Below are 24,687 nucleotides of genomic sequence, written 5' to 3'. Positions count from 1 at the left end.
AAGATCATCAGATTTGAACCCATGTTGTTTCTGTTTTACCGGCCGGAGTGGCCGAGCGGTTAAAGGCGCTACAGTCTGGGACCGCACGACCGCTACGGTCGCAGGTTCGAACCCTGCCTGGGGCATGGATGTGTGTGATGTCCTTAGGTTAGTTAGGTTTAAGTAGTTCTACGTTCTAGGGGACTTATGACCACAGCAGTTGAGTCCCATAGTGCTCAGAGCCATTTGAACCATTTGTTTCTGTTTGTGGGGATACCTGAACGACAGGGTCTATCAACGGGACACTAACATAAGTTGGAGGTTGCAGATGAGAATAGCGAGGGAGGTGGCCAACATTCCACCTGAGATTTCTCCGGCATCAGTAGAGCTATCTCTTGTGCGGTTCCAGGTTGTCGTGGATGCAATTATCGTCAAATTGAGGAACGGTTGCAACCTGGAACGTAAGCATGGAACGCAATTACCTAATGTTACCCCTCTCAAGAGGAAATTAAAATGTGTTTCTTTCAAAGGTTTATTCGCTATTTCTCTTCCGCATGTCCTTAAAAATTTTTCCACGAAGTTTATTTCTCCTACGCTCACTCATTTTTCTGAAGTAGCGAAAGTTTAATTATAATCACACGATATATTATAGATCGCAAGTTTAATTAAGGCACTCGGAGCTTATTTATTTGGAGGATAGAGTTCAAATACAGCTAAAATGAAAAGAAATGAATATGTTCCAAATATAATTTAGAACATTTTGTCCGGATCGGGGCTCGAACCCACAGTTCTTATCTTTTGTGAGCTGTCTCCTTAACCATTACCTTATATCAGTACACCTCAAGGTTGTGGCGTCACCTATCACTAGATGTCTAAAGACAGTTAAATTCTGAGCCCCCGTAAATTACGCCACAAATCCTAACATGGATTCCAGAAGATTGGCACCAGATTCCAGTTGTGCTAACGGAGCTGTGTGCCACATACCAAACAATAACTCAAAATATTTATTCAAATTGCATGTTCACAGAGGTGACAGTAACAACCATCGGCCATGTTTAACTTAAGCAGGCCTACATACACACACAAAAAAAAGGCTGGAGGTCTCAGTGGTGTACCTCATCAACAAATCACTTAGAACTGCCTGACAGCAAGCATTATTTAAACGTATAGTACTTTTAACTAACAGTAGATCGTCATCTTTATGTATAAAAGGAAATGTCGTGACTCACTCACTCATCACCGCCCAGCCCAAACCGCTAAGGACAGAAACTTGAATTCTGGTGGGAGTGTAGGTGTCGTTAGGGATGGAAGTTTTTTGAAAATATGTCACCATTAAGGCAATTTTAAAGCTAGAACTACGAAAATAGGTATTTGGTTTCTCGGTCGGAAATAAAGAAGTACAAGTTTCAGCGGTTTTGGAGTTTTAATCCCTATGGTGGTGAAATCATGGATGAACCGTTTTTAAAAATAAATCATTCTTAAAGTACTACTAAAGCGTGTTTAAAGCTACATAAAATTGGCATTTATCTTCTCGGTTAGAATTTTTTTTAAAAAAAATGTGTGTTTCAGAGCTTTTTCTTAATACAAACCATTAGGGAATAAAAGAGTGGATGAAAGCTTTGGCGGAAATATTTCATTACGAAAGCATTTTAGACGCTAAATCTCTGAAGATTTGTATTTGGCTTCTCGGTTGACAAAAAAAAAATTGTCTTTTTCGGAAATACAACCCCCTAAGGGCTTATATTAAACATACGTAAAGATAAATCTATGAAAATTGGTATTTATTTGATTTCTAAAGATGTATGTGTAAGGAGATGAAAGTTTTTGTGGAAATATCATCACAAGAACTCAAAAGGCAGGATTAACAAAGACCTCAGACTAGCTACCAGAATTGCTTTCTTTATCAGAAGTACATTCCGGAAAGATCATGTTTTTATGGCCGTAATTAGCGCGAAAAGTTTAAAAGATTTTGCTATTTGTGAACAATACAAAAATTCGATTAAGAAAAAACAAAGAAATCTATGCATACCATATAGTCTACGTGATCGAAGTAGCAAGCGCCAAGCTAGTTGTATATTAAGTCAGAATGTATACAAACTGGCAGCAACAATATTTGATTCGTTTGTTCCTTCTACAACTCTTTCTGCCAACGATCTTCAGAGTGACTTTGAAATGATGTGTAAAGTCTCATCTTAAAGGAATCGTTATACTGATTCCGAAAGATCTTAGATTTTGCGAGTTGGCAGCGTTTCCAAAGTTAAGCATAATTTAATAATGTGGCTACTGTTTTATTAATGTTATTTAACCTGATTCGGTTGGAACCCAGGTGTGTGTGTAATGCTTTGTCTTTAGTCCTCCAACATTTGTTGAATGAACTTGACTTCTGAGAACATCCTTTCATTGAATTTTGATATTGCGTAACTGATCCATTTGTCAATACGTGATTCAGTTTTGTAATTATCCAAAGGAATAGGTCTCTTGTGAAACCTATTATCCTATCGTGATCTTTAGTTGTCATGGTAGCAAAATATGAGGTAATTAATTTATCTGGTTTCAACATTCGAATTATGTATTTTTTAAAGGGATCTAGAAATACGATTTCGGATAGATTGTACGGCATCTAAGGAATCAGCAAACGATCAGCAATGTCGTGCTGTTATTAAAAACACGTCTTATGTATAACAAAAATACAATTTACAAAATATCGTTTTAGGCTCGGGGCAAAGACTCTGTTGGAAGGTGTCGCAATCCAGTTTGCTTCAGTAATCGACGGTCGATTACTTAAATTATATCAGAAGGTCTGACTCAAACTTCCATTGTCACCGATGATGTTTCCACCTACGATTTCCGAACACCGAGCGAGGTGGCGCAGTGGTTAAACACTGGACTCGCATTCGGGAGAACGACGGTTCAATCCCGCGTCCGGCCATCCTGATTTAGGTTTTCCGTGATTTCCCTAAATCGCTCCAGGCAAATAACGGGATGGTTCCTTTCAAAGGGCACGGCCGACTTCCTTCCCCGTCCTTCCCTAATCCGATGAGACCGATGACCTCGCTGTCTGGTCTCCTTCCCCAAAACAACCCAACCCATTTCCGAACACTACCACCAGAGTCTCTCCCAAAGCGTATGTGGGAATAGCGCCGCTTGCGACGTCCCCTCGGATTTCTTGACGATCTTCGATGATTCAGTGTTTATTGTTGGTTATTCCAAACTTGATTAACAATTTTCACCTCAGAAATATCACAATATTGACGGCAAAACATTATTTAAAATTATTACTGAACTCACTACCAAACATACTTCTCAACGTACTCATGTAAGGACAGCAAAAAACGTATCTCTAGTCAAATAATGCTTCTTTAAGTGATTTGAAAACACAAGCAACCAATTGGGCACTTGTCGGAGGTCTTCTTAAGGTACGGTGGCAGTACTCACTGTCCGATGTTATCGTTGGAACTGCTCTGCTGTCTCGATGTCTTCAGCAGCCTCCTGCATTCCGTAGCTTCCCTACCTTTTCCGTTACAAAATTCATAATTCTTCGTTGGAATAAAAGGAACGGGCCTTGTTGGCTCTCCTTTGTTATAGAATAGAGCTGATAAAAAAAAAGAAAAACTCTCAGCGTTCGAGTTATATACTGACTCATTTACGACGTTCAGCGTGGATCTTCAAAATGGCATCGACTGTCGATGGTTTAAGAGATTACCATCCACGCGATTACTAGATTTCACCACTCAAAAGTGGGAACAGTACTGCGTTCTATTGTTATTCTGTTGCTTTAACAGTGAACGTCATCACAGTCCTTATTGCGTATCTTCCCATCGAGTTTTTGAATTCTGGCGTAGCTTTCAACATTCGCAAAGTTTTTAAGACCGTAAATAGTTCCTGTAGTGTGGAGTTCAGTGATGCTACCTCGTTACTGCTTGGACTGTCTGCCTACAAGCATCGCAGCGGTCCCCAACGTTGTTTTACTTGTCTTTTCACGACGAGACGACTCGTTGTTCTCTGGTCAATGTAGAGCTTTATAAGGTTGTACCATACTTGGACACTGAATATAATGAACAAATTTAGTACGTAAATAAAACATTCTCGGGTTTCAAGCCGCGTCGAGTGGTTTACTCCCCACGAGCTTTCGGCAGAGATCTCCTGTGCCATTGTCAAGTGGACATCCACTTGATAATGGCAGAGGAGATCTCTGCCGAAAGCTCGTGGGCAGTAAACCACTTGACGCGGCTTGAAACCCATGAATGTTTTATTAACGATATCGTCGTGAAAGCATGCATTCGTACAATCTAGTACGTGAGATATATCATAATCGTACACACTGGGAGAACATTCTCAGTGGAGTACCTTGGCTTGCCTGCCACGAGGAATACATGTGAAATGGATTAAATGCACTGGCGTGACAGAATGGAACAGAGTAAATCTAATAAACCATGACAACACAGTGCATGCCAGACAGTGAATTTTACTTATAGACATGAAAAAATTGAAGCAACAAAAATGACAAATTGGAACTGAACTGGAAATGACAGACGGCCACAAAAACGTCAATATGTGATACTAAGAGAATAAATGAACGTACTGGCTATGGTGCAACTTCAGCGAAACATTTTTGTATGTTAAAAAAAAAGTAATTTGTGCGTGTTCAAAGCAGAGCTTTTCATAATTATGTAATGAGATATTTCGAACAGAAGTCCTCCCCCGTAGCAGCCAGCATGGATTCGGAAAACGTCGGTCATGTGAAGTCTAACTTGCACATCTGTCACATTACATCCTGAAAACCAAGAATCAAGGCAGTCAGGTGGGTGCAGTAATTGTCGACTGCCGGGAAACATTTGACTCGGTAATAATCCAACGTTTATTAGCGAAAGTGGGGTGTATTGGGTATCAAAGAAAACTCGTGAGCTTTCTTAGTAGCGAGGACACAGCGTGTCGTCTTGAATCGATAGTTGTAGATCTAACTGCACACTTCCCCATGGGAATTATGTTGGGATCCTTGCTGTTGATGTTGTACATTTTCCAAAAATCATAATAATATATACAGCCAACATGGGTTGGTTGGGGGGCGTGGCGGTCGGTTGGTCATCATGGTGGAGACTTTAACCAATTCGTTCCAAGTCCAGGTGGGCGTGGCAATCGCGAAAATCTGACAAGATTCAAACTTCCCATCAGGAGGTGTGGCACGTGCGTCATCAGTGACGTCACCGACGTCATCTGGGGTGGCCTACTTTGGGGTGACGTACTGGTCTGGGGTGACCTACTTTGGAGCGACGTCATCGCCACCGTCTCAGGGGTGTCTCTGTGAAGTGACGGCCGCCATCTTGGATAACGGTATTTTGAGGCGTCATCCTGGTCTGGGGTGACCTACTTTGGGGCGACGTCATCGCCACCATCTCGGGGGTGTGTCTGTGACGTCACAGTCGCCATTTTGGATAACAGTACTTTGGGGTGACGTCCTGGTCTGGAGTGACCTACTTTGGGGCGACGTCATCGCCACCATCTCGGGGGCGTGTCTGTGACGTAACGGCCGCCATCTTGGATAACGGTATTTTGGGGCGACGTCCTGGTCTGGGGTGACCTACTTTGGGGCAACGTCATCGCCACCATCTCGGGGGTGTGTCTGTGACGTCACAGCCGCCATTTTGGATAACAGTACTTTGGGGTGACGTCCTGGTCTGGGGTGACCTACTTTGGGGCAACGTCATCGCCACCATCTCGGGGGTGTGTCTGTGACGTAACGGCCGCCATCTTGGATAACGGTATTTTGGGGCGACATCCTGGTCTGGGGTGACCTACTTTGGGGCGAAGTCATCACCACCATCTCAGGGGTGTGTCTGTGACTTCACGGCCGCCATCTTGGATAACAGTATTTTGAGGCGACGTCCTGGTCTGGGGTGACCTACTTTGGGGCGACGTCATCACCACCATCTCAGGGGTGTGTCTGTGACGTCACAGCCGCCATTTTGGATAACAGTACTTTGGGGTGACGTCCTGGTCTGGGGTGACCTACTTTGGGGCAACGTCATCGCCACCATCTCGGGGGTGTGTCTGTGACGTAACGGCCGCCATCTTGGATAACGGTATTTTGGGGCGACATCCTGGTCTGGGGTGACCTACTTTGGGGCGACGTCATCACCACCATCTCAGGGGTGTGTCAGTGACGTGACGGTCGCCATCTTGGATAACGGTATTTTGAGGCGACGTCCTGGTCTGGGGTGACCTACTTTGGGGTGAAGTAATCGCCATCATCTCGGGGGTGTGTGTCTTTGACGTCACGGCCGCCATCTTGGGTAACGGTACTTTGGGGCGATGTCCTGGGCTGGGGTGATCTACTTTGGGGCGACGTCATCGCCACCATCTCGGGGGTGTGTCTGTGACGTCACGGCCGCCATTTTGGATAACAGTACTTTGGGGTGACGTCCTGGTCTGGGGTGACCTACTTTGGGGCGACGTCATCGCCACCATCTAGGGGGTGTGTCTGTGACGTCACGGCCGACATCTTGGATAACGGTATTTTGGGGCGACGTCCTGGTCTGGGGTGATCTGCTTTGGGGCGAAGTCATCGTCGTCATCTCGGGGGTGTGTGTCTGTGACGTCACGGCCGCCATCTTGGGTAACGGTACTTTGGGGCGACGTCCTGGTCTGGGGTGACCTACTTTGGGGCGACGTCATCGCCACCATGTCGGGGGTGTGTCTGTGACTTCACGGCCGCCATATTGGATAACGGTATTTTGGGGCGACGTCCTGGTCTGGGGTGATCTACTTTGGAGTGACGCTGGCCCTTGGGGTGACCTACTTTGTGGTGGGAGCCCAATCAGTGTGTCTGTGACATCACAGGTGTAACGGTACTTGTGGCATTATGTAACGTCATGGCCGCCGTCTGGGGGGGGGGGGGTGTCTGTGACGTCAAAGGGCTAACGGTACTTTGACGCGACGTCCTGGTCTGGGGTGATGCCCCCCTTGCCCCCCTACTATTGCCTTGTGGTATGCACATCAGATTGCTTCTTATAGCGTGCATTATTAAGCTATGTACACAAATAAACACAGTATGTCGTTACACTTGGTTTTACAGTGGCTCACAGGATGCATTATTCGCATGAAGTGTTAAGTGCTTTTGGCAAGGGATTTCAGATCGATTCCGTATTTCTGAATATCCGGAAGGCTTTTGACACTGTACAACACAAGCGGATTGTAGTGAAATTGCGTACTTTTGTGATTTCCTATGAGAGAGGTCACAGTTCGTACTAACTGACGGGAAGTCATCGACTAAAACAAAAGAGATCTCTGGCGTTCCCCAGGGAAGTGTCAGAGGCCATTTGCTTCCTTATCTATATAAACGATTTGGGAGACAATCTGAGCAGCCTTCTTAGGTTGTTTGCAGATGACGCTGTCGTTTATCGACAAATGAAGTAATCGGAAGATCGAAACAAACTGCAAAACGATTTAGAAAAGATATCTGAATGGTGCGACAAATGGCAGTTGACCATAAACAACGAAAAGTGTGAGGTCATTCACATGAGTGCCAAAAGGAATTCGTTAAACTGGTTACACGATAAATTAATCAAATCTAAGCCCGTAAAATCAACTAACTACCTAGGAGTTACAATTACGAACAACTTAAATTGGAAGGAACACAAAGAAAATGTTGTGGGGAAGGCTAACCAAAGACTGGGTTTTATTGGCAGGACACTTAGAAACTGCAACAGACCTACTCGTACTAAGGAGACTGCCTACACTACACTTGTCCGTCCTCTTTTAGAATACTGCTGCGCGGTGTGGGATCATTACCAGATAGGACTGACGGAGTACATAGAAAAAGTTCAAAGAAGGCAGCACATTTTGTATTATCGCGAAATGTGGGAGACAGTATCATTGAAATGATACAGGATTTGGGCTGGACATCATTTCGTTGCGACGGAATCTTCTCACGAAATTCCAATCACCAACTTTCTCCTCCGAATGCGAAAATATTTTGTTGACGCCGATCTACATAGGAAGAAACCATCACCACGATGAAATAAGGGAAATCAGAACTCGTACGGAAAGATAATAGGTGCTCGTTCTTTCCGCGCGCTATACGAGATTCGAATAATAGAAAATTCTGAATGTGGTTCGATGAACCTTCTGCCAGGCACTTAAATGTGATTTGCAGTGTGTCCGTGTAGATGTAAATCTAATCTAATCTAATATAATATAATATAGGCTTCTCTCAACGTATAGTAGTGGAACAAGCTACCGGGAGGCTTGCCACAACAGCATAAGAATTCCCATATCCATTGTGCTGTTACTTCGTGTTGCCTTCTGTGATCTACAAAACAGCTTTTGTCTCAGATGTCTCTTGGTACAAAAACAAAAAAAACAAAAAAACAAAAAAAAAAAAGAAAACAGTAGTCCAATTTAAAAAAAATAGACAGGTGCCAGTAGGACTCGCGCACTCAGGATTCCGTAAAAACTTAATTCTACATCTACATCCATACTCCGCAAGCCACCTGACGGTGTGTGGCGGAGGGTACCTCGAGTACCTCTATCAGTTCTCCCTTCTATTCCAGTCTCGTATTGTTCGCGGAAAGAAGGAGTGTCGGTATGCCTCTGTGTGGGCTCTAATCTCTCTGATTTTATCCTCATGGTGAAGGTATGTTCTCGAAACTTCAACAAAAGGCAGTTCCGAGCTAATGAGCGTCTCTCCTGCAGAGTCTTCCACTGGAGTTTATCTATCATCTCCGTAACGCTTTCGCGATTACTAAATGATCCTGTAACGAAGCGCGCTGCTCTCGGTTGGATCTTCTCTATCAGCCCTATCTGGTACGGATCCCACACTGCTGAGCAGTATTCAAGCAGTGGGCGAACAAGCGTACTGTAACCTATTTACTTTGTTTTCGGATTGCATTTCCTTAGGATTCTTCCAGTGAATCTCAGTCTGCCATCTGCTTTACCGACGATCAACTTTATATGATCATTCCATTTTAAATCACTCCTAATGCGTACTCCCAAATAATTTATGGAATTAACTGCTTCCAGTTGCTGACTTGCTATATTGTAGCTAAATGATATGGGATCTTTCTTTCTATGTATTTGCAGCACATTACACTTGTCTACATTGAGATTCAATTGCCATTCCCTGCACCATGCGTCAATTCGCTGCAGATCCTTCTGCATTTCAGTAAAATTTCCCATTGTTACAACCTCTCGATATACCACAGCATCATCCGCAAAAAGCCTCAGTGAACTTCCGATGTCATCGACAAGGTCATTTATGTATATTGTGAATAGCAACGGTCCTACGACACTCCCCTGCGGCACACCTGAAATCACTCTTACTTCGGAAGACTTCTCTCCATTGAGAATGACATGCTGCGTTCTGTTATCTAGGAACGCATCATCCAATCACACAATTGCTCTGATAGTCCATATGCTCTTACTTTGTTCATTAAACGACTGTGGGGAACTGTATCGAACGCCTTGCGGAAGTCAAGAAACACGGCATCTACCTGGGAACCCGTGTGTATGGCCCTCTGAGTCTCGTGGACGAATAGCGCGAGCTGGGTTTCACACGATCGTCTTTTTGGGAACCCATGCTGATTCCTACAGAGTAGATTTCTCGTTTCCAGAAAAGTCATTATACTCGAACATAATACGAGTTCGAAAATTCTACAGCTGATGGACGTTAGAGATATAGGTCTATAGTTCTGCACATATGTTCGACGTCCCTTCTTGAAAACGGGGATGACCTGTGCCCTTTTCCAATCCTCTTCTAGAGACCTACGGTACACCGCTGCAAGAAGGTGGTCAAGTTCCTTCGCGTACTCTGTGTAAAATCGAATTGGTATCCCATCAGGTCCAGCGGCCTTTCCTCTTTTGAGCGGTTTTAATTGTGAATGTAGACAGTTCATACATTTCTGGAAGCGAGAATCTCTATCACTTCTGCCTGCTACAGACTTTGATACTGGTAAGACGTCCGTTCCAAGGATTCAAAGACTTTAGAGAATGTTTTAATTTCAATTTTATGTCGGATAACAAATGACAAAAGAAAATTTTTTTCGTCGATGTAATTACAAATTAACAATTTCGGATTTTTCCCTTTAGTCGTAGTCTGGAACCTTGCTTCTTACCAGATTTCATAAATATAGGTCAACGAGAGGTACTCTGTGGGTTTTGGTGAGTCAGTTTGCGAGTATCAAAATATGTAACATAAACGGTCATATCTTTTGACTGAATTGACGTAGAAGCTTAAAATTTTTACACCGCCATGGGACCATATACCCTAATATGTGACATACATTTGAACTTGATACCTGTACTCGTTCCTGATAAAAAGGATTCTTAACAGTCGGACAGGCACACGAACAATAAAGCGGTACCGTAAAGGTTCCACTTTTACATATTGAGACACGGAAACATTAAAAAAAAAAAAAACTGGTACTGAACACTGGGATTTATGTACAATGTGTTTTCAAACGATTTTCAGTAGTGTAAGCAAACACACAGGGCTTGGGAAACAAAACAATCTTTGTTTGGACCGTTTTTGCTTTCATTTTATTTGTTTATTGTCGTGTTGGATACGTTGAATGCAAGGGGCAGTCACCATGTTTTAATTATCACCTCTTAATGATCAAGCTGCGCCATTGCCGGTGAAACTTGGTGATGCTATTTGTGTCTGTGTTCACCTTTCAATGTGACACATTTTTAGCCAGCCGCGGTGGCCGAGCGGTTCTAGGCGCTCAGTCCGGAACCGCGCTACTGCTCTACGGTCGCAGGTTCGAATCCTGTCTCGGGCAAGGATGTTGTGATGTCCTTAGGTTAGTTAGGTTTAAGTAGTTCTAAGTTCTAGGGGACTGATGACCTCAGCAGTTAAGTCCCATAGTGCTCAGAGCCATTTGACACATTTTTCACCATCAGGGGCTGACGCGGCAGAGATGTTGGCTGTAGTAATCATTCTGGAAATGCCGCCACGCAACAGGAAGAAGTCATTGGGTACCATGTCAGCAGAAAACGGGGGAGGGGGGGGGGGAGCTGGTTTAGAGACAGAATCTGAATTTCAAGGCCGAAGAACCTGTGACTCTTCGTACTGCGCTGATGGCTGGGTGCTCGTTGTTTTCGGCGTGGTTGTGAATCCATTTGCTTTCACTTTTTTGTCTTGGGGTCATAGTGATAAGCCAAGCACTCGTCCACAATGATTAGGCAGCTTGAGAAGCCATCTGGATAGGCCTGATACAGCTGCAACACTTCGGCTGATGTCTCGGTTCGGCAGGCTTCTCTTAATGGGGTTGAGCGGTCACAGAATTCAGCGGGCGGTGAAATTTTTCGTGTTCAGAATGTCGTGAAGGATGTTGAGATCTGCTCAGAGAGTGATTTTCACTTTTTCTGCTATCGCCTCGATTGTGATCGACAGGTCTTCCAGCACCAGGGCGTCCACTTCCTTGGTGGTTACCACTTACTCACGTAGGAGTGGTCTGGCGCATAACTCTTCGTCATTCGGAGTTGTCTGACAACAATAAAAGCGTGTCATACGGTGGTCCATCCTTCTTTTACCCTTCCACTGACTCAGCACGGGTTATTGCAGTGTTGTTCCCCTTCAAATGCAGAAAACTAAATACCGCATGGTGCTCCACTCTGTCAATGGAGTTCACCATTTTGTTTAGCTCCTCTAGCGGCGAGATAAGCCAACAGAGATAGCATTTTTGATTGCAAATGGTGGAGTAATTTAGATTTTCAGGTATGTTGTGTATATTGTGTGTATTGAACCGGGGACCTACAAACGATGGAGAGGCTTCGTCCGCGCCGTAGCCCTCAGTGGTTCATAACCCCACTACAGGCTACAGCAGTCCACTCACCCCACCGCCGCCCCGCACCGAATCCAGGGTTATTGTGCGGTTCGGTGAGTCGCAGTGTATTCGTTGTCTTCTCGGTTTGGCTCGTCTTCTTGGTCGTCAATGGGTTCTCAGGCCGTTTTTGTATATAAGGGCACAGCGGACGGCCGAAGGGAACATCTGCCGTCATCTGCTGAATACCGAGGTAGTAGCATCTAATTGGCCACTTTCTCTGACATTTATTATTTAGGAAGTCGGTTATGAATCAATTTACAATCTTCGTTATTTTTATATGAATGGATTTAGATTGGCTTTAATTACAGAAAACGTTTTAGCTCGACTGCATTAAGTTCGAGCCGGCTAGAATTTTTAAAACGGGACCGACAGTTGAACATGACCTCTGAGCTACATCCGTAAGAGACCTTGTATTGATTGGTATTTACATCAAAGTCTTGAAACTTGTTATAGTTTCATTATTTAACGGATGTAATCAAGTGCTGTAGGGGAAAGTAGCCTGTATCCCAACGGCTTTCAAATCACACCACCACGTTTTTAGATTTACCGGTGATACTTTCGCACCACCTAACGAAAGTAGTTTGAACTAGGGAACACTCCCATGATGCGACAATAGTTCGGTTTCAGTGGCTGCGGTAGTTTGTGTTGTATTTGGTTTACAAGAAAAGTGACGATTTTAATGTAAGATTTGTGTACTTTTTGTTAGGAGCCTGCAACTAAGGTACAAAACATAATTTCATTCACATCTATTACATATAATTAAGATATATTTAACTACTCTTTGACATCGTTATAATTGTCATTCAATAAATTGTTTAGCTTACAGCATGACAAACTCACAAAATGGCGTGGTTGCCGAAATCGCACCACTGCTGAGTTGCCTAAATAGCACCAGTGCGATTTAAGAACCTTAGTAATGAAAGCCATTTAGGCTAAATACTTGAATACATTTATGGAGTCTAATATTGCCAAACTAAGAAAAATAATTTCGCGGTGATCGTGAAAGTTGTTTCATAACAGGTATTATTCAGGTATTTCACCTTCTTCATTGCAGATTTCCATTACGATGGCTGCGAAGTGGTCTCCAGAAAGTATGACACGTGCATTGGAGGATTTTAGAGAAGATTTTAAACAACGGAAATTAAAACAACGAATGTTGCACAAAAAAAAAGAAATACCAAAGAAAACTTTTCTAAGACATATTTAAGGTGAAGTTATACGGGGAGTCAACCGTGGCAACAATGGGGCAGTGAATGGAAAACAAACAGCATTACCACTTTCAGCTGTAGAAGAACTTGTTAATGTCATTTTAGAATTCGAAGAGAATCTGTTCGGTCTTACGAATAACTGAAGTAAGGAAGTTAGCTTTTCAAATAATTGAGGCTAATCCCCATCTTGACAATCCATTCAGTAAAGAGGAAAAAAATGGCTGGTAAGAAATGGTTATACGCTTTTGTGAAACGTCATCCGACACTAACTTTACGACAGCCTGAAAATGTATCTATTGCTAGGGCTGGAGGGTTTAATAAAGAAAATGTTAACAAGTCTTTTGACAATCTGGAAAAAAATGTAGAGGAGCATAAACTAAATGGACAGCCCATTTTCAATGTCGACGAATCGGGTTTCTCAACTGTACAAAAGAAATCTCCTAAGATATTGGCACAGAAGGGGAAACATCAAGTGGGTAGTGTTTCTAGTGCCGAAAGAGGAACTAACCCTACAATTGTCTGCTGTACGAGTGCTAGTGGTAGTTATGCCCCCCCCCCCCCCCCCCCCCCCCATAATATGTAAGAGGCTTAGGATGCATCCTTCCCTGAAAACTGGTGCTCCGCCAGGCGCTCTTGTGGAAATTTCAGACACATTAAATGGCTGGCGCATTTTATTGCTTAAGTGAAACCATCGCAGAGAGCAAGTTCTTCTTGTGTTGGTTGGACACTCGACACACTTCATGAATCTTGATGCTATTAAATTTGCAAGATCGCATGGTGTTTTACTCTTAAAACTTGCTGGGCACACTACACACCGTTCCTATTATCATGAAGCGCTGTGGAAATGGCTGCGAGCTAATGAGCCTCCTGTGGCTCAGTTCGAGGTTTGTTCTCCGCTTTCCGAAGCGTACATCCGAGCAGCGACCTTCATCAATGCAATGAATGGTTTCAGAACCCCTGGAATCTGGCCTGTAGACAGAAATGTCTGTCGCGATGCTGACTTTGTTCCAGCCATTAACCATTCACAGAAAAGCAACACAAATCAACCTGAAGAGACGCCAATGTGCCTAACGCTTCCCAATGACAGAGCTGAGAATGGGCGTCAAGAAGCTGAAGAAGGCCTCTCCAACGGAGCAAATACAAAGATATAGCAACCACTTCAAACTAGTCCCTCATGAAGTCTTGCTGTGATCGTCCATGAAATGAGTCCTTTGTCAAAACCGGTTAGGCCTACCAGACAACGAAAAAGACGAAAGATAGGCGCTCAAAAAGCTGAAATGTTGACTTGAAGCATACGAATACATTGCAAGATATTAGGGACAAAAAATCACTTCATGTTGCAAAAAAAGTGTTGAAATCAACTAATGGGCTTGGACCTTCAAAAGGAAGAAGCAGAGACGCAACGAAAATAACACTGGTTCATCGTAATCATCTCTCGAAAATATTCAGGTTGAAATTGATTTGTGAAGAAAGTGTGGTGGAGGATATGCTGCAATGCTCAATTTGCAGAAAATGGGCTCATGAAACCTGTGCTGGTGTTCTAAAACATGAAATGACCTTTCAGTGTGAGTTTGTACATAAGTTAAACTGTATCTGAACAATGATAAATTTATTTTCTTTTTTTCAATAACAGCAAAGCATTATTACGAATATTTTAAAGGCTATTTGTGTGAGATATTCAGTGAAATAAATAAATAATTAATTATATGGAGTATACCCTTAAATTTAAAAACAAATTTTCAACCAAAAACCGCATAATAGTAGGAACCAGAGCGATTTTGGTACCCCGTGGAGCAATTTAGGAAACCATTAGCCCAAATGGCACCAATTGCAGTTTTACAAAACTGTCAAAAATAAATTTTTATATTATGGCAAAAATTTCTTGTAAATGCTTTTTGTACCCAAAACACAAATATTCATTTCTGTTTATTTATGTAACTAAAATAGAACATTTTAAGGCTTTTACAGCAGTTTTTATGAAAAGTGGTGCGATTTAGGCTACTTTACCCTATTCAGATCTTTCCAGTCTAATATTTAGCGCATTAAGTTTTTCGTAAAAGCACTGATTTTGACGAAAATATTGCACCCATCAAGTTGAGATCCGTAACAGTTGATTGTGAAATACATTTGCACATCCTGAATAATTTTTGGCTTTCTACCGTCTATTTAGGGAAACATATTCATCTGGTCATACTGAGATTTAACAGTTTAAACATTAATATACTGAAGTATACACTGACAAAGTTTGGAAAAGTACTTTAATTTTTAATTTCGTTCTTAGATTATGATGTAATATTTGTATGCTACGCATAGGCGCGTTATGATGACATGAACTGGAGCAACCCCCTGGTACACTCTCTCGGCTCTGTATCTCTCAAATGATACAGCACTTGTTACGCCACACATCCTCAAAAAATAGTCTTCCTAAAAGTAATGTCATCCTTAGCCGTTATGTGTGCAATATGTGCATGTAATTTAGAAGATTCACGTAATTTCTGGGGAATAAACTCTTCTGAAAAACACCAATTTTCAACTCTTTTACATATACGTATATTTGAACAAATTACAATTTAAAAATAGAAATTACAGTTTATTTTAATGATATATATACAAGATTTTAAGCTAAAAATTGAACAATTTGTGTTGTTTTGCCTCAGACGTGTACAGTTCACCACTTCGACCAGTACGCAGTGGATCGGCGAACTCGTCTTCTTCCATGATGAATTCAACTTCTGGTGCATTGCCGTATAATTCGAATCTACATTGAAAAATGCAATGGAGCATCGAAGTCCCGCCGTTTTTGCAGCTGCATTAGTTGCCTAAGTACTTTCTTCATTGGCTTGAAATCATGCACAACAATGTCTATGGAGCTGGTTCTTTATTCATTGGCACTGGCATCGGATGTACCCCCCTTGACAATCCTGTTGCATACGTACCTACTAAAAAATAATGTTTTCAAACGACTGTACCACGGAAGCGGTACGTTTCCTGGCATGGGTTCCAATTCGAAATATTGTGTACATGGGAATTTCCGAACACCCTGTATATGAAACTTGCAGGAAATTTATCGCTCTTTAAAACTGATAATGACATATTGTAGCGTAAAATACACTGGGAGTGAGTTACTGAGAAAAAACTGAAAAAAGTGACATTTCTTGTCGGTTTTTCTCGAGATGATGGATAACGTACAAAGGAGAGATCTGAAACTTGGGTTAATACAGGCACCATATCTGAAAATCAAACTCACTCCACCTTTTACAACTCAACCCCCTTTTCAGTGCTGTTTGTACTGGGCTAAGATGATCTCGTCGTTTACCGGGACTACAGGTTTCCGTCTGCAAACAAACGAAAAAATGTTCTGCATTTGTGTGGCCATATTGTCCGTAGTTGCTTCACAATTTCTGAGGGTATTTTCGTTCCGTCGTTAAAACTACATGGAAATGCGTGTCCTTTTTTCCCTTTTTTTCGCTATACCTCAATAAAACGAAGCGCGTCTGGTGAAAAAAAAAAACCACGCTTTCTCTTGTGGTTTCAACGGCAGAACTAAATTATACCCAGAAAAATATTTTCCTTGCACTTTTGACAAAAATAGCTGCAAATTGTTAAATTCTTGTTAACTACATGATTTCACGACAAGCTTTTTCCCGCATATGTGCATCTGTATCAAGTTTCCTCTAGATTCTATATGGAGTGACGTCCATAAATCATCTTGGAACATAAGTTCTTTTATGTACCTGCGTTGTTAACAAAGGTCAGGTATTTACTTTCTACAGAAATTTCGTGTTATTTTCCTGACAGTTGCAAAATGACAGATGATTCCAATGATGCCTTGTGTGTACGACCTATCATTTTACAACAGTCAAAAAATAACACGAAATTTCTGCAGAAAGTAAATACAGTATGTGATCTATATTAGTTACTTATTTTCACGTTCCATGGACCATTTTGTACGATGAATCACAAAGATGTGGTACAACCCATTTTACATTCACATTACAAATTAATTTGTGAAAAAACTACCAGATGACATTTATAAGTTTTTATGTATTACAATGCCGATGTGAGTTAGTAATAACTGCTCGCCACCTTTTACACATTACAATAATAGAAATCCCTCCAAAGAATGGAAGAAGTTGTCAAGGAGAAACTTTCGCAGTTTGTTTTCAAATTTTACTTTGCTGTCTGTCAGATATCCTATATCGCTGGGCAAATGATCAAAAATTTTAGTTGGGGTATTGTGCACCCATTGTGTGCTAAAGACAACTTTAATGTGGAGTAATGAATGTCACTTTTCCCCTGGAGTTATGTACATCACTGCCTCTTTTGAACTGTAGTGGACAATTTACAACACACTTCATGAGGGAATAAATGTGCTGTGAAGCAGTAGTCAGAATCCCCAACTCCTTAAACAGATGTCTATAAGATGAAGGTGGATGGACACCACATATTATTCTTACAACATATTTTTGAGCAATAGAGAGTTTCTTTCGTAAAGATGACTTACCCACGACATTATGCCGCACGACATTATTGAATGAAAATGTGGAAAAGATGCCAATTTACTGATTTGTCTCTTCCCAAGGTTTGTAATGACTCTAAGTCCTAATGAGGCTGAACTAAGTTTTGTAGGAGTTCCAAAATGTGCTTTCTCCAATTTGAATTCTCATCAGTATGAACACCTAAGAATTTTGAAGCTTCCATTATATTTATTTGTTTCTTCACCAAGTATTATACATATCATTGGTGTAGTACCCCTAGAAGTGCACAACTGAATATTCTGTGTCTTTTTAAAATTCACAGAAAACCAGTCAATGATACTTTTAAGAACATTGTTTACTGTTTCTTCTGTTCCTGTATGTACCATTGGACTGATTACTGTACTAGCATCATCTGCAAAAAGAAGTAATTCTGCTTGTTGTGTCTTAGGCAGAAGATTATTTGTGTATGTGAGGAACAATAGTAGAAGTAAAATTAATCTGCATATGTGAGCCCCATATGTGATTTCTCTCAAGTCGGGATTACGTCCCCAGACTATGTTGACTGAATTACTAAGTACAACTTTCTGCATTCTTTTGGTTGGATATGACATTATCCATTGGTTGACTATGCCATTAATTGCATAAAAATTCAATTTACCTAGAAGAATACTGTGATACACAGAGCAAAGTGCCTTAGATAGGGCACAGAAAATACCAGCATAGTGCACAAAAGAATTTATGTTCTAACGTGATTTATGAATGTCACTTCATCTAGGCAGTGTAAATACATGACCTATGTTAACAACACAGTACATACCCTGATCAGCCAGAATATTATGACCACCAACCTACTATCGGTATAAACCCATCCAAGCAATACCAGCATCACCTGGTGAGGGATGACTACTAGTCGGACACACGCACGATGCACAGAGCATCAGTGAGTGTCTTGTTTGTGTGTAGAATGGAGAAGGCATTCGATCTATCTGTGTTTGACTGAGGGAAGGTTGTGGTGAGCCAGAGTCTTGGCATGAGCATTTCAGAATCTGAACAAATTGTTGGGTGTTCAAGGAGAGCTGTGATGACTGTCTTCAACACTGTTGTCTTCCAGGGGAACAGCTCCTCAACACCTGTACTGTGGGATGGAGATAAGCTGACGGTAGCTCCATTATGCTCCAGGTAACATTCATACGAATACCCAGGGTCCCATGGAGATCGTGCAAGGCAAAAGGATGGCCGAGGAGTACCGTACACCAGTTGCAGACCACGTACACCCCTTCATGGTGATCATTTCCCAATGGCAGTGGCATTTTCAACAAGAAAATGTGTCTTCTCACAAGGTCTGGATTGTGATGGAGTGGTTTGAGAAAAACAGTGGTGAGTTCCAGTTGATGCGCTGATCCTCCAATTCGCCAGGTCTGAAAACCCAATCGAACACGTGTGGGATGTGATTGAACATGGTGTCAGAGCTCATCACCCCCCCCCCCCCCCCCCCTTCCCCAACCCTCCACCAAAATTTACAGGAATTAGGTGTCTCGTGTGCACAGATGTGGTGCCAACTCCCTTCAGTAACCTACTAAGTCCTCATTGCTTCTGTGCCACGATACAATGCCGCTGTTATCCGTGCCGCAGGTGGATGTACCAGCTATGATGTAGGTGGTTATAATGTTCTGGCTGATCACTGTAAAAGAACTTGTGTACCAAAATTATTTATGGATGTCATTCCATCTAGATGGTACATATGCTGAAACAAGCTTGTTGTGAACTTGTGTCGTCAGCAATAAACAAACAGTTTTCAGCTAATATTGTCTGAAGTGTAAGAAGATGTCTGTTATGACCTTATGCAAGCTGCTGGCTCAGCAGAGAAGAAGATACAAAAAATATTTATGTAACTGTATTACATTCGTGTCATGTCTCCAGCTGGAACATATCGTCATCCGGATGTATCCAGATGATGGTATGTTCCGGCTGGAGACCCGACACGAATACAACCGACTATTCTGCCGGGAAAGTTTACGGAGCCACATATAACTGTATTTCTTCGAGGTGGTAATTAATACTTTGACAACCCTCACATTGCTTTGTAGCAACTCTTCCTACACCTGCTGAAGTTGTTGTCAGAAATACACATGGCAGATGACAGTCTCCTGGTTACTAGGCACACGTTCTGTTTTGCAGGAAGAACTGCAGCGGCTGTCAGATGTCCGGAACTTGGTGAACCAGATGTACGAAGCCCTGAACGTGGAGGAGCATCAGCTGCACAAGGAGAGGGAGCTGTGCTCGCAGCTCGAGGAGCTCAAGGTCGAGCTGGAACCGATGGAGCAGGTGAGCTTATGTGCCGAGTAACACAGTGGTGCAAATTCCGGACCACATATTCGCGACGACAAACAGCTTTCCGACGGTTGAAGCAATGTTCCTCGGTTATGTATTTAGGTGTTGAAATTGATAAATATCGTAATGGAATGTCCACGTAGTTAAAGATAGTGCTCTCTTATTCTGTGTCTACTTGCTGCCCAAAGGGTTGGGTCTCACCACGGGTTTTGAGCTCCTACTCTGGTGCCATCTCATTTCTGTCAGTTGTATCCTGCTCGCAACTGTTTGTTTTACGGTGCCAAACACCAGTCTCTCGTGCCTGTGAGCACAGAAGTATGTGTTGTCAGTGAGATTAGAATATAGTGAGATGGCTTTACATATCCTGATAGCAGCAGTCGGCTATAGGATGAGGTGGGTGGAGGGGGGGGGGGGTCGCCGTTGTCCACCATCTTGCCAACACAAGAAATGTAGGTCTTTTGGTTACAGTCTTGTGTGCAGCTTGGCCTCTGAGGATAATGTCAGTGAACTGACCGTCACGTCTGATTACGTGTTAAGTGCAACTAATGTCCTGCCCAGGCTTCGCATGGGTAGTGCTAAACATCTTCAGTCAGAAAACGTGCCTGGCATAGCGGTAATAAATTGTAAGCATAAACTTTCCTCATCGGTATATCTATTAGTGAAAATAAATCAAAATTTCTACAGTAGTTGCTGAGATTAGCCTTCACATGGAGACAGGAAAATACAGTGGACTCTCAAATTTATAATACATATAGATTCTGGTCCAGCTTTGCTGCTCTCTGGAGTTGCAGTGACTGTTTACCTTACTGTTTTGCCACTAGATACAGCCTTCTTTGTAACTAACCAGCTCGTACCTCCCATCGTTACCACAAGATGTCACTCCACACCCCAAATAAGTATGGAACAGGTAACAATCCATGTATTACATACTCATCATTATTGTAATTGTAAATTACACACACAAACATTTCTCATGAATAAGTCTATTAGTGAAAACAGTATCTAAATCCATATAGTAGTTCCTGAAATTAGCCTTCACATAGAGACAGAAAAATCCAGTGGGCGACATAAATTTATTAATTTGCATAGATGTACTAGAATACTCAGCATCAGATGGTTGACAACCTAACTTGTTAATGTAAAATTTCATTTATTCAGTGTCGACCACATTGTGGTAAAACAGCTAATTGTTTTATTTCTGTTTCGATTGAAGTCCCCCTATAAGCTGTAGTTGTTCGCAATAAAAATGGCACAAGGTCCTTCCATTCACTGCCAAAATGTATGATTTTCAGGAAGTCTGTACGAAAGTGACACTTTTCAGTTGGAGGAACACAACAACATTCCACATTTTTAACCATTCCTACTAAAATAAAAAAAAGTTCATATAATGTCAGATACTGTCTTTCTTTGTCTCTCATACACAACACTTTTTTCCCTTCTAAGAACATTTAGATCATTCTACACTACCAATACCGATTTTCAGTTCTGCATGACCAGGAATACGTACTTCAGTCCTGTTTGTAACTTACCATTACAATCATTGATGCACATATCAGAAATTTGTATTTTTAATATTGCAATCACTATACAGTTATGACGTCTGTAAAAAGAAATTTCAACAACAAATATGTTGTACACTTAAATTATCCTTCTTGTTGTAATTAGGCATAAGAAGACATAACCAGTAAACCGAACACAACTTTATTCCACAGAAGCATTAGCGATACGAACACAGCATTTAAGTAACATTCAGCAGGAACCAATTACATACACTAAGAGCTGTAACAATACACATAGAGAACTGAGGCCAAGTGTAGCTTGGTTAACCTGGTCTGAAGCACTTTGGGTGCAGATACATTCTGCACCCACCTTCCTAAGTCTAACCATATGGCAACACCAGGGCTGTTTCCATGTCAACCTCGGTCATCTGCTCTGGTGACAGTACTCGCGGTGCTGATGATACTGGTACCAACAAATGACAGAATCTCTGATGATGGTGTTGGAAGCAATAGAGGAACTGCTGGTTCAGCTACCAAAGACAGATGCCCTCGCTTGCAGCAGGTAATGTGATGCCTGATGTGGACAGACTCGGAGGTGAAGGTGTGACATCAGGGGATGCCTGCCATCCGTGCGAAGGCAAAGCTGATCATGATGTCTCGAGCAGAGGCCATCCTCTGTGCAGATGTTGCAGAGACACTGCCCCCAGGATCTGGTGATGACAGCCGGAATCTGTTTAGTATGATGTCCGGAACCATGTGCCCAGACAGTCACACCCACTGCAAGAAGTGCAGTGGCCACACAGGTTGATGCCCGCGTGCAGGATGCAGGAGGTGTAGCAGTGTCCTCAGCTGGCACCAATGGAGTTGCTCCACTGGGCTCATTTCACCAAATGGTGTGAAACGGCACAATGAGAGAACCTGATCTAAGGCAATGTTGGACAAAGAGTTGGCAACATTCTGTCTCATCTGAATTTTCAACGTTTGCACTAGACATTGTGTCTCACTATTAGACAGAGGATGGAATGGTGGGTGAGGATGTGATGGATATCACAGGATTTGCAAAATGCCGCAAACTCTTGCGATGAAAATTGTGGACCATTATTGGACACTAACATCGTGGGCAAGCTTTTGAGTGCAAAAACTCTGGACAAGGCTGCAACGGTGGCAGTTGTGGATATGGAAGCACAATGAACAACATATGGAAAATGAGAATATGCATCAACACGAAACAGCCAATAATCATTGAGAAAGAAGCCAGTGAAATTCACTTCTTAAGTAATAGAACCCAGTACATTGTCCTCAATGGTGAGTGTTCATCATAAGTGGGGGTATCATCTGGAGTGCCCCAGGGAAGTGTGGTAGGTCCGCTGTTGTTTTCTATCTACATAAATGATCTTTTGGATAGGGTGGATAGCAATGTGTGGCTGTTTATTGATGATGCTGTGGTGTATGGGAAGGTGTCGTCGTTGAGTGACTGTAGGATGATACAAGATGACTTGGACAGGATTTGTGATTGGTGTAAAGAATGGCAGCTAAGTCTAAATATAGATAAATGTAAATTAATGCAGATGAATAGGAAAAAGAATCCTGTAATGTTTGAATACTCCATTAGTAGTGTAGCGCTTGACACAGTCACGTCGATTAAATATTTGGGCATAACATTGCAGAGCAATATGAAGTGGGACAAGCATGTAATGGCAGTTGTGGGGAATGCAGGTGGTTGTCTTCGGTTCATTGGTAGAATTCTGGGAAGATGTGATTCATCTGTAAAGGAGATCGCTTATAGAACGCTTGTGCGACCTATTCTTGAGTACTGCTTGAGCGTTTGGGATCCCTATCAGGTCAGATTGGGGGAGGAGATGGAAGCAATTCAGAGGCGGGCTGCTAAATTTGTTACTGGTAGGTATGATCGTTACGCAAGTATTATGGAAATGCTACAGGAACTCGGGTGGGAGTCTCTAGAGGAAAGGAGGCATTCTTTTCGTGAATCGCTACTGAGGAAATTTAGAGAACCAGCATTTGAGGCTGACTGCAGCACAATTTTACTGCCGCCAACTTACATTTCACGGAAAGACCACAAAGATAAGATAAGATAGATTAGGGCTCATACAGAGGTGTATAGGCAGTCATTTTTCCCTCATTCTGTTTGGGAGCGGAACAGGGAGAGAAAACGCTAGTTGTGGTACGAGGTACCCTCTGCCACGCACCGTATGGTGGATTGTGGAGTATGTATGTAAATGTAGATGTTGATGTAGATGTATACGGTTCCATGCAAGTGATGGTGTTTGCCAAGTAGACAATGATGCCTGGGGATCTGCTTCATATGTCACATACTGTGAACGCTTTTGTGCGTGAGACACCACAGTGATCTGCATGTAATAAATGGAGAACTCCGAACAAAGCACTGAGGGGATCAATACTTCAGAAGCCATGTGATCCATGCCTACAAGTGAACAAAGAATCGATGTCAAAAGATGTAATAATTATGGAGGAGTCGAATGCACAAGAAGGTGGTCAATCTGGCCAACCACGTTGTATGAATGTTATGACCTTCCACATAATGGGACCCAAAGCTAATGCCTTCACGATCTGTGTTGTAGTTCCAGGAAAACCATCAACCATCTGCTGTGTGCTGACATCAATGAGGAAACAAAACAATTCCTCCTCATCAAATCTTGGGTCCAGGCTGGCCTGCAGGTGAGACAAAGCATCAGCATTTGCGTGCTGATTCGTAGGGCGGAAATGAATTTCGTTGTTCGATGCAAAAGGAAAAGAGTCCAATGTTGAATGCAATGTGCCACTTTATCTGGTAATGTCACAGAAGGACTGAATATTGATATCAATGGTTTGTGATTGATGACCAGGTGGAATTTGGTACCATAGAGAAAAACATGGAATTTCTTCACAGCATATACAATGGCCAAAGCTTCCTTTTCTATCTGAGAGTACCTGTTTTGAGCAGGAGTCAGCATTTTTTAGGCGCAAACAATAGGCTGTTCATAGCCACAGGGATATCTATTAGCCAGTACCACCTCCATCCTGTACTGTGAAGCGGCCATCGCAAGGACCAAGTGGAGGCCTGGTTAGTATGCCACTAAGCAGGGCGCAGAATGCAACATGATCTTAGGGTGGAAAACGTGGTTTCACAGGCCAGCAGCCAGCAAACTGAGTCCCTTTGTACAGCAACGCATGTAATGGGTGACGATTGTCACTGCCCCAGTCAAAAATTTATGGTAGTAGGTGACTTTTCCTGGAAAAACCTGAATTTCTTTGACTGACATAGGGTGTGGAAGCAACACAATAGCAGAAATATGTTGATGCAGGGGTTTGAGACTCTCATGAGAAACTTCAAAACCGAGATAAATGATAG

At 42.4% G+C, this 24,687-nt stretch overlaps 1 protein-coding gene across 1 annotated transcript in view; it reads left to right on the top strand.

Annotated features, from left to right (window-relative positions):
* Nucleotides 1-24,687, top strand: part of LOC124712077 (calcium uniporter protein, mitochondrial) — a 631,632-nt gene that overhangs the window by 590,641 nt on the left and 16,304 nt on the right. The window contains exon 4 of the mRNA XM_047242372.1: nucleotides 19,666-19,812. Within this exon, the coding sequence (XP_047098328.1) occupies nucleotides 19,666-19,812 (147 nt within the window). The remainder of the gene's footprint in view (nucleotides 1-19,665; nucleotides 19,813-24,687) is intronic.

The sequence above is a fragment of the Schistocerca piceifrons genome, chromosome 8 (genome assembly GCF_021461385.2).
Source record: "Schistocerca piceifrons isolate TAMUIC-IGC-003096 chromosome 8, iqSchPice1.1, whole genome shotgun sequence".
Classification (NCBI taxonomy): Eukaryota; Metazoa; Arthropoda; class Insecta; order Orthoptera; family Acrididae; genus Schistocerca; species Schistocerca piceifrons.
The sequence above is the reverse complement of the archived record's forward strand: the minus strand, read 5'-3'. Positions and strand labels throughout refer to the sequence as shown.